The sequence below is a fragment of the Nicotiana tabacum genome, chromosome 7 (genome assembly GCF_000715075.1).
Source record: "Nicotiana tabacum cultivar K326 chromosome 7, ASM71507v2, whole genome shotgun sequence".
NCBI classification, from domain to species: Eukaryota; Viridiplantae; Streptophyta; class Magnoliopsida; order Solanales; family Solanaceae; genus Nicotiana; species Nicotiana tabacum.
This window is the reverse complement of record NC_134086.1, coordinates 10,333,649-10,344,855: the sequence shown is the minus strand read 5'-3', so window position 1 is coordinate 10,344,855 and position 11,207 is coordinate 10,333,649. Positions and strand designations below refer to the sequence as shown.

The following is an 11,207-nucleotide window of genomic DNA, read 5'->3' as shown; positions in this document are numbered from 1 at the left end:
GGATTGTAGGTAGCAAGTTGCTCTGTGAATGAGTCGAGCCGTTTGGAAGCTTGCCTCGACACCGCCATCCAAAAAGAAATTAGTTGGAGTTTTTAAGAAAAAAGGATTTTGATCGGTAATCACTACTGCCAATTGCATGGACTAAATACAAAACTAGGGGTCAACCTAAAATATATGTAATTGAAGACCACTTTCTACATATTCCAAGACTATAAAGCATACTTCTACTATACTCGTGTTTATTGCTGCTTCTACTTCTTCTTCTTTAGCTCGCTCTAACTTTGTGGGCAGGTTTATATGCTACCACACAACCTGAATTATAGTTCATTTGATACGAGAGAGAGAGGTCAGCTGTCCATAGGCATGAGTTATCCTCAACAAGCGTCAACTGGCAGATTCTCCAATAATGTGACTGCACCACAAGACCGGAATTATAATTCATTTGATGCTAGAGAAAGAGTTCAGTTGTCTTTTGGAACGGTCGATCCTCAACAGGCATTGTTAACTGGCAGACATGGAGAATTTGCTGCATTCAAGTACTTTGTGGCAAAATTTGGTGAGCCTTTTGTGAAATGGGTCAATGAAACTAATGAGACGGGGCTTCCCTACGACCTTGTTGTGGCAGGTAATGAATTCGTAGAAGTAAAAGCAACTAGATCGACGACAAAGGATTGGCTCCATATTACCTTGAGGGAATGGCAGTTTGCAGTTGAGAAAGGCGAACTTTTTAGCATTGCACATGTTGTATTATCACCTCATAATGCAGCAAAAGTGACAGTCTACAAGAACCCAGCCAGACTCTGTCAGCTTGGTAAACTACAGTTAGCTCTTTTAATGCCAAAGTCATAGACTTTTTAGATGTATATAAGGTTAATTCACCATTTCATCTGTCATATAATCTTGAAAGAAGTTAAGCAGCAAGTCATTTTCAAAGTAAGAAATGCTTGCATCAGTTAGCTGACTGCTTAGCAGCAAGTCATTTTCAAAGTGCTGCATTTGGGAATTTAATCTACATGTTGAAGCAGAAGACAAAACTTAATATCTCTTGTTGGTTCAGCTATCTAAGCAAATAGACCAACTTCAGAATCCATCTGCCATGCAATTAAGTAAATCAATTATTAGTGAAATTAAGTAAATTACTTTATCTTGGATCAACCCAAATTTATGAACGGAAGCTATCTCTAATATTAGCTTTTCTGGATAAGTATAGGAAAAAAATAACTAGGTTTTCTTGATAAGTAGTTCAACTAGCGTAGACTCAGTACCAAGCCAATTTTGATTAAGAAAAAAGTTGTACTAATAACTAATAAGGATGGATACAGGTTGATTGCCTTCTTATCGAAAGTTCCATTTGATATTTTATATTGGTGACATATACAGTCAAACTACTTTATAACAGTGTTATTTGTTCCGATATGTTTTGGCTACTATATGAAGTGATGTTATAGAGAACATATATTATAACATAACAAGAATGGTTCCAAAGTAAACTTGGTCATTATAGTGAAGTGTTGGTATAGAGGATGACTGTTATAGAGAGGTCTGATTGTACATGACAGATTTTAAATTTCCCTAGCTGGATCGTTGTTTGGTTTCAACACCAGAAATTTCTGCTAACAGCATTGTCTACTATGTTCCAGTTTGAGAGATGACAACATTATGCATAGAAAGATGCCCTAAGTGTCCTTGTAATTATTTTTGTATATACATCGTTGACATTCAAGTTAGCATTTGTGGGATTCTCAGTTATGCGAAGGAGCACAATTTGCTTATTTATTATTTCTATTTAAAGACCTCCATTGTGGTAGCTTAGGTACACAATATGCTTGCTTCAATCTCGAATTTCATATTATATATCGTCCTTAGTGTTAAGATCGACTTTCCACGTGATTTTGTATGTGATTCAAGTCAATTTTTCAATAAAATATAGAGTAACTACTATATACTGAGTGCACAAAAGAATTCTTACAACCGTAGGCAAGGGGGAGGCTAGCAAAGGGAAGCAATCAAAGAGAACCTCAAGATTATCTTATGCAGAGTGGCAGCGCTGTGCAATATCAGACAGATAAATAATTATATAAACCACCATAATTCAGCGAGTTTACATAGCAATAAAACATGTCAGAAAATTTTCAAGAAAGTAAAAGAAAAATTAACAGAAACATAAAAAAGAATCAACTAGTTAACCCATGTTATCTTCTGTGGGAGTGTAATATATGGTACACTGGGAAACCACTAATTTTACAGAGTCAAAAATTAACCACTATTCGGTCAAGTCAAAACTATTCCAGACTTTCATTTACATTACATTCTGCAAAATGGGAAAAGAGGAAAAATTTGCAAGTGCTTGCTTTTGCTCATCCGTGCCATTTCCTGCACATGTTTTGTATTACAGGCTAGGCTCATCCGTGCTACTGGGTTTTTGGTTTCTGGATCTTCACGTATGGAAAGAATCCGAACAAGTGCTTGATTTTGGGATTCCATTCACGTTGCTGAGCACGACAATACATCAAGAATGCATTTGCAAAGTACGAGTTGAAACCCATTAACACGTGCCACACTGCATGACCCTGTGGATTAAAGTACCAGCCCTGAATTTGCTTGCAGAATAATCGATCACATAGCCAGCAAGCAGCTCCGATCAATAAAGTAGCCACATATAACTTTGCGAGCCGCTTTGCCAATGTGTCTTCTGTATGAATGTAATACTTGTATGCCCGAGGAGCGCAAAGAAGGCACAGTAGCGCATAATGTACTTTGAAACCAATGCCAAAGCGAATCTGTGAATGCACAATGGCAAAGAGTGCACCATAAAGGAACAAAAAGGTTGGCATCGTACTCCGATAATGCCAATCTGGTGAATAGAGGATGTAAATATACAGAAGCATCTCCCAGACCATTGGTGTCTCATCACCTTGCTGTTGCCTGTCAATTTAATACATTGATAATGGTATACAGACACATACAAGCTCATAAAAGCAGGCAGTATTTTCAAGGACAATTATTTTCATCACGGTTGTCTTCTATCTGCATGCGCATTGTACATGGAAGTAAAGCATCGAGAATTCCTAATTTGGAAGACAGAAAAGACAGTCTCCAAAAAAAATTTCAGTAACAAGACAAAACAAGCAAGAGGCGTGGAGAATCTTAACAGCTCACTTGGTTGGCTACCTGAACTTTCACCTTGGTGAGGGTTTGATTCCCAGCTTGTAATCCAAAAATCCCCTCCACCATCTCCCCTTTAAAAAAAAACAAGCAAAAGGCACACCGAAGATGGTACTAGGTATATGATTCATAGTAGGCTTTATTGTGTCATGCAGCAAGATGACAAAAGTATTCCACCGGGAGCACGGCATGTAAACGACAAGAGCTGCTTTCACAGCACCAATACTGCCAGTACCTTTACAAGTGAAACCTCCCCCTCCCAACTAAGTTTATTGAAATCAAAGGGAAGAGCTACATTCTAAAGCAAAGTCTTAGTCAGCCACATTTAGAGATCCAGGTTTAACGCAGTTTTAGATCCTCTTATGGGAAGCATAAACCTGAATGCCTGTATATCCTAGGTTTAACACCAGTGTCTCAAAAGATTTTGTTAAGACACAATAACCAACTCCAAGATCTCCTGCACAGCTTCATAACAGATAACTGTTCACACAGAGGAGAAAGAAAAGAATTAGGGGCATGGACTGACCACCAGCAAAACATATGTGCTAATTCCGGCCTCTGCCTATAAGGGGGCAACTTAAAGAACTGCTTTCACATTTCACTCCTACCAAAGATTTAACATATCTCATCAATTACTTCATTACGAGACTGTTCTTGAAATGTTATCTGTCAATCAAGCTAAAGAGGCATTATGTAGTTCCTGTTGAAGCGCCTCTTTAACCAAAGAAACAACTGATACTAAATCGTTAACATAGTCTTCCCTTGAATAAAACAAATTTTTTGAAATGATTAAATAGAAAAATCACCAAGTTTATCACCATTTTTGTCATGGATATTACTACTTAATGCACCAGAAAATTCTTGGCAGGATCAAACCACACATCCCTGCGCTCCTCTTTCCCACACACTTTTAGAAAAGCTGAATTATTTTGGCACTACCACATTTTCAAGAATCAGCAAGCCAGGAGATTCAAATTTCAAAGAATTGAGTTGTGTGTGTATACTATAGATAGAATCATCCTACCAATACAGTAACAAAATATGCAATTTTTGTTCATCTGCAAGATCAATGCCAATTAATTTTTCAAAAGAAAGCTCGTCTCGAAAGAGATTACATGATTTTGTGACTATAACACAGTTAATTGTTACAAGAAAATATTTTAGACACCAACATAAGGAAAATAGCAGAAATCCAAATCTTCTATGCATGCGTTCTCTAATGGATTCAGTCTACAAAAAGTATAACATAAATCCTACAAGGACGGGGTAGCCTCAATACAGCAGTTTATTACTTCATTTGCTGTTAGGCCATGATACAGGCTCTCATTTTCTCAAGGTAGTGAAAAGTTGCAATCACATTAGCACGCATCCTATAATATCTTCAGTTTAGTGTCTTCCTGTTCATATATAGTGCTACAGAGATTTATAAAATATCTCGAAAAGCATGGCTAAGATTAGATGGTGCATCCTTTTGAATCAACTTCCTTATACTTTAGCAAACAAAGGATGATCAAAGATTACATACATATACACATACATACATGTCTATCATACACCAAACAAGCTTACAGAGAATTAACGGAGCAGAATGGAGAGAGTGCTTACATCTGCCGCAATGTGGCATGATATGTCATGCTCCCTATGGCAAGTATTATGTTTGATATATGGAGGACACTGAACCTTTTCTCAAACCGTTGTCTGAGGGCATTCACAAGACCGATGAGAGCCAAGATAATGCATGGGATATTTGAAATAGTGTTAAAGAATTCTGCAATATAGGATGACTGCACATAATTTGGCTCACACCACTCTTTAGATGTTACAGGACCCCAAAAGAATATACCATCTGCCATCCTGCAAAATGTCTAACTTGAAAAAGTCAGCTTGTAGGTACTTACAATATTCGATGTAAGTAAAATACTCAAAGAATTGTAGTGTGTCTCAATAGTATTAAAGAAATTTAAATTTTCAATATATATCCTGAGAGGGATTATAATCAGCATTACCTCATGTGAATAACAACACTAAGGAACTGACTATAACCTTTGATAAAATTACTACGACACAAATAATATTCTCGGATGAACCACGAAGAATTGATACAACATGAAATTAAAAAGAAGGGAATGGGGCCCAAGAACATTCAAGACAGTGACGAGTCATGATACCCATATGATACTGCAACACAGGATCTCAGCACAGAGGATACTTGTGCTCATGACAGTAGACGACTACTCATTATCGTTAAACTTAGGAAAGTGCCCAATCCAAATCCTCAAAATTTGGCCCCAGGTCCAAAAGTCATGAATGCATTAATGAAGACTTGATTCCCAGTAACTTCTTCTTCATATCTAGCTCTTTTATACCCTCTGTATTTCAAATTAGCTTAACATGACTTTGGCAATCAAAATTTTGAGATCAAATATCACTCGGAATATTGGCTAAATTGACCATCAAAGTCAACCTAGATCCTTAGTGGAAATGGAGTATATATGAAGTTATGCATACTTTATCTCTTCTTATCAATCGATCAATCAAGAAAATTTCTTTTTCTCCAATGCACATTTCTTACGGCAAGTATATCTCACTCAAAACTGAAAAAATTTCGCTCCCACAGAAGATCGGATGAGATTTCTTCTATCAACAATATCACATATATTTTTTGCTGAAGTGGGAAGATCAAATATATTGCTAAACTAGTATACCTACAATGAGGTTGACATTCGCTTATAGTTTAATTGGTTGAATGTGCAACAGAATCCTAAAAACTACTCTAATTAGTTATAATAGGAAAAAAAGAGTCTTCATACACTAGTCCTTCACTCCTTCTACACAGAAATCTAAGAAGAAAGCCTTGCCACATATCATTGTCAATCAAGCTACTCCATTTAGTTACAATGCAACATTTAGTCCCTCGCTCGGATGGACCAGCCAATCACTAACTCAACAATTTTGTTTCAAGAAAACTTGTACCACTAAATCTAACTAACGTGAATCAACTACTTTAGTCAAATCGTTAAGCTCCATTAGTATACACTATAATCAACATTGCCATGGGCCCTATAATATCAAACAATCATCTCTCTAAAAAATTGTCAGCATAATGTCCAACCTTTTTCTTATTTGTTTTCTTTTTAATGTCGCATTTTGACTACAGGGTGAATACCCTAGCTTGCTCACACCTCGACTAATCCACTAGGCAACCTGCTATAACACACAAGCACAAGTGCAGATAACATCTATAAATCTCCAACATACAACCCCCAATATAACCATTGTATTAAACTTCATTTCTCCAAAAACCATTTGCATTAACCCCGCAAATAAAAGATCAATCTAAATTGATGGGAAAAAACACAACAATTAATAATACTCACCTCCAAAGATCCAAGTTTTACACCATATAACCACCACCTCTTACACTGCTTAATCAAATAAAGCCCCAAAATTTTAACAAAATCCACACCATTAGATCCCAAAATAAAACCCCAAAATTTCCCCCCAAAAAAAAACACACACACACATACACACAGAGCAACCAATACATGCAAAATATGCATACATATGTGGTAACAGTGTGCATCTATTTATAGTTTTATTCAAATAATTCAGAAAATAAGACAAACCTTTCAAAATCAGATCCAAATTCCACACCCAAAAATATCCTATAATTCTTCCACAGATTTGCTTCCTCTAAAAAATATATGTGTGTGCATATAAACACACACAGGGATCTCTCTCTCTCTTTCTATTCTCTCTTGCTTTTTTCTTCTTTGCTAGGGTTAATAAGGAAAAAGAAAAAGCAAACAAAAAATAGAATAAGAAAATGATTTTCAGTTTTCTTTATTAGTTTTTTTAACTTTTAAAAGAAATGGAGGATTTTCTCTTTTCCGGAAAAAGGAGGATTCGTTATTCTAAGGCAAATTTTGGAATCTTTTTATTTTGATTCACATTTTGTGAAGTTTTAGCCGTTGGATTAAAATAATGGACGGTTTAGATTGTTTTAAGGGAGTTTCGGCTGGTTGGACACGTGTAATATACACCAGGTGGCATCTTTTCTAAACTTATGTCAAATATTAATTTTTTGGTGCAATTATATCAAATTTTAAGGAAACTCCTCTTTAATCCCTTCTTTTCATTTTTGAGTTTCGATTTGTATTTAATTTCTGTTTCTTATTTTCAACCACTTACCGTAAAAATAAAAATAAAAATAAAAACCACTTACCTTCTTCTTCTTTTTTTTAAATGATGGCGGTGTTCTAATTAGCTTGGCTCAATTCGATTATGGGAGGTTAGTTACCTTTTATCAGAGCTTTTGAATGCATGTTTCTGATTGAGCAGTTGGGTAACCCAATCATAGGTCATAGCTCCAGGGAGCAGAATCAAACGGCGGACCTCCTCGCAAAGGAAGGAGCTAGGAAGGAAGCTTTTGACAAGACCCAACTTTTGACAGTTCCTTCAGTGTTTGCAAATGATGCAATATGACAGACATTTTAGGAACTGTTTTTCTAAGGAAAATTAACGTTTGTAATAGTGATACAATGGTAGACGTTGACGACAATCAACAGGAAACATCGTCCTCCCCATATATTGATGTAATTTTGTGAATGTGTATATATCTACATCTATACTATATTAAAAGCACGAAAGCCCTTAGCGAAATGTCGTTCACCTTTTTTGCCCATTAAAAATAAAGTCCACACTGAGTAAAATAGTCATTTCATTATTCTTACTAATATTTAGGATTAAAAATCTGTAATACTTTAGGAGACTAATTTTTCAATTATTTTCCTAATATTTAGTAATTCCAAATCAAGTAGATTTTGTTTATTAAATTCTTCCTTATTTAAACTATGTAATAAAACAAATTTGTAAAAGAAAATAACAATAAAAGACAATCAAAATATTTCAGTAAAATTAATTACATCTGTTTGAATTCTTTTTACGTTTTGGGAGCCTTTTGTTTGTTTAAATTTCAACCAATCAATTCATTAAAAATTAGGATAAGAAAAGCAAGGTATTTCAATAAAAATGATTACATTTGTTTAAATTCCTTTTATGTTTTGGGAGTCTTTTATTTTTATAAACTTTAACCAGTTAATTTTAAAACAATTAGATTAAGTTTTTTTTAGCTCTTTCATTCCTTTTAGAATTAGGAATCTTTTCTTTTTGTTTGTTATAACACATGAAAAAATCATATTGGGAAACTTTCGAGCATGTTGAACTCCTTTTAGGTTTAAGAATATTTTTCAAAACAAATTAACCAATTAATACGTTAAGATTATTTAGGTAAAAAGTTCATTAATATTTAGTAATTCCAAATCAACTAGATTTTGTTTATTATATTCTTCCATATTTAAACTAGGTACTATGATAAATTTGTAAAAGAAAAATAATAATAAGAGAAAATATATTGTAAAGTATTTCAATAAAATTGATTGCATCCGTTCGAACTCCTTTTATGTTTGAGAGTTATTCCTTAAAAAAGTTTAGGTTTTTTAACACTTTCAACTCCTTTTAGATTTAGGAGTCCTTTTTTTTTTGGTTTTTTTTATAACACATGAAAAATTCACATTAGAAAACTTGTCCAGCGCGTTGGACTCCTTTTAGGTTTAGGAGTATTTATTAAAAAGTTAACCAATTAATTTAAAATTATTTGGGTAAAGAGTTCATTATTCCTTTAAAAATAATATTTTAGGTAAAAAAAAATTGAGCACTTTTACCACTTTTAGGTTTAGGATGTTTTCTTTCAATTTTTTTTAAAAAATTTAGAGCACCTTCACCTCTTTTTAAATTTAGGATTATGTGTTTATCAAGAATTCAACTTCTCCTCCAAAGCATTAAGTCCTTTCGCGAAATATTTATTAAATTTTATTGGACAAAATTGTAGCTTAGTTACTTTCTAATATTTAGGAGTTTAATATCAAACACAAATTTTGTCATTAAATCTTTTCAAATTCAAAAAGTACGAACACAAAAAAAAAAAAAAAAAAAAAAAAAAACCAAAATTGACACCTAAATGGAGAAATCAAAGTAGGAAACTAAATATTGTGCACCTAGAACTCTATTATGTTTAGGATTCTTCCTTCCAAGTATAATCGATTTAATCATTTATTTACTACTACTACTTATACATCTAAACGGTATAATTTCGAAGCAAAGTTGCTATATGTTTTCTGCAAAAAAAAAAAACGTATTTATTGTTAGGTTTAGAAATAAATTGTGATTATTAGTCTGTGAGATATTAGATTAGAAATAATAGTAACGAAGATATATTTTTAGAAAAAAATCTTAAAGTTGTCATTTCATGTGATCATAATTGTGATGTTCTTCGTATAAATGATATATCTACAACTTCTTAGAATTTAGAACTTGCGTACTCGCGACATTCATGCTTGATTTTTCAAGTTATTTCCTCAAATAAGTATAAAGGTCATAGAAGGACTAGAATATTATTGCGAGCAATTAATATAATTAGGTTGCCGAGAACTTTTAGAGCAGAGTCTTCCTTTATTAAGTTAGCTAAATAAGATCAATATTCTTAATATTTTCAAGCATTTAAACCTTTTTTATATTTTAATTTTATAACATAATTTTTAATATAATATTAATGTAATTTTTAAATATATTTTTATTTATTAAGCCAGGGTACACGCACATCGCGCGTACCAAAAGACTAGTATGTGTGTGTATATATGTATATCCAATTAACCACAAAAAAAAAAAAGCTTCTAATATGTGCTCTCCAACTTGCCATCTTTTTCTTTTAATGCCGGTGATGTTTGGATTCGTGCGTACCTTGATTATATTTTTTATAAGGATGGTGTACGGGGCAATTCTCGCATCTTGATTATTCTGTTGGATCCTTATTATTTTTCACCAGTATAGGTATCTATTAACTCTATCCTTCAAAGTTTAAGCGTATGGGGAAAAAGTCACCTAATGTCTTTTATTTTTACTGAAATTTGAACTTAAGACCTCATAATTCTTCTCGCACTTCATTAGCTGTTGCATCACATCCTTAGGTAAAATTGTTGATTCTCATACAAGGCCATAAACTAATTTTGGACTATTTTTTTTATTTTTTCACTCGATGTCGAATCCATTTTGAAATCTCGACTAGTCCAAATATCCACCGACCATAGCATAAATATCATTAAAATTAGAAGTGCTTTCTACTAAAAAAATTGTATATCATGACTTGAACTTAATGCCTCTAATTAAAGATAGAAGGATCATATCCATATTCCATCCCACCATAAATTTTGAACTTATTCAATCCATACACCGCCAATATGAGGCCATAAATTGATTTTGGACTGAATTCATCCATTTGTCAAAAAAAAAAAGTGTAAAAGCTGTCAAATTTTGTTGTATAATAATATTTAAAGCACCTTAATTATAAACATTTGGTCAAATTTCCTTAGTACAAATATAAGAAGTTGGGGCATTTACATCGTTTTAAGATCTTAAAGCATAAAAAAGAAAAAAAAATGTTTTGCTGGTTCTTCAATTTTGGTGGCATTTAAACTTCTAGAAAAGTTTGACACAATCAGATTTTGTTTTCACAAAGCTCAAAGATGGCCTATCCATTCTAAGACCTTAAATTAAAAATATTCTAATCCATTTTAATTTTAGACTTTTATTGCGAAAATCCTCACTTTACCTTTTTGTTTATATATACAAATAAAAATGGACAGTGTGATAAGTGAGACTTGCTCAGTTGGTAAAACACCTCCACTCACGACTGTTAGTTCATGAGTTCAAGTCACGCTGAAACCCCAACTAATTCAAATTCGTGTCGTGTAAGACTCGTTAAAAAAGAAGCGTGATTCGCGCTTCGTATCACGTAACACTTATTAAAAAGAGAAGCGCTTCTTACAAATATTTTCTTGATTTTTGTGACCCGAATGAATTATTGATAGTTGAGTTGAAAGGGATACGACCTTGTAAAAGTTCATAGACTCATGCCTCTACTATATTCTTATATTTTTTTCTAATTAAAAGATTATGATAAATTTAAATGCTCCCAATTAAAAGGT

The 11,207-nt window shown here is 33.4% G+C and overlaps 1 protein-coding gene across 2 annotated transcripts; it reads right to left on the bottom strand.

The window, feature by feature from the left end:
- Positions 1-2,156: 2,156 nt before the first annotated feature.
- On the bottom strand, positions 2,157-6,949 carry LOC107780356 (alkaline ceramidase). 2 transcript variants are annotated; one of them, XM_016600880.2, is made up of 3 exons: positions 6,792-6,949; positions 4,771-5,019; positions 2,157-2,925 (listed from the first exon to the last, which is right to left on the bottom strand). In XM_016600880.2, exons 2-3 carry the CDS (start codon positions 5,016-5,018, stop codon positions 2,412-2,414), a joined length of 762 nt encoding a protein of 253 aa, XP_016456366.1. In that variant the 5' UTR covers position 5,019; positions 6,792-6,949; the 3' UTR covers positions 2,157-2,411. The 2 variants fall into 2 exon arrangements, with proteins under 2 accessions (XP_016456366.1, XP_016456365.1); XM_016600879.2 differs by having other exon boundaries at positions 4,771-5,030; positions 6,792-6,931.
- Between the last annotated feature and the right edge of the window lie 4,258 nt (positions 6,950-11,207).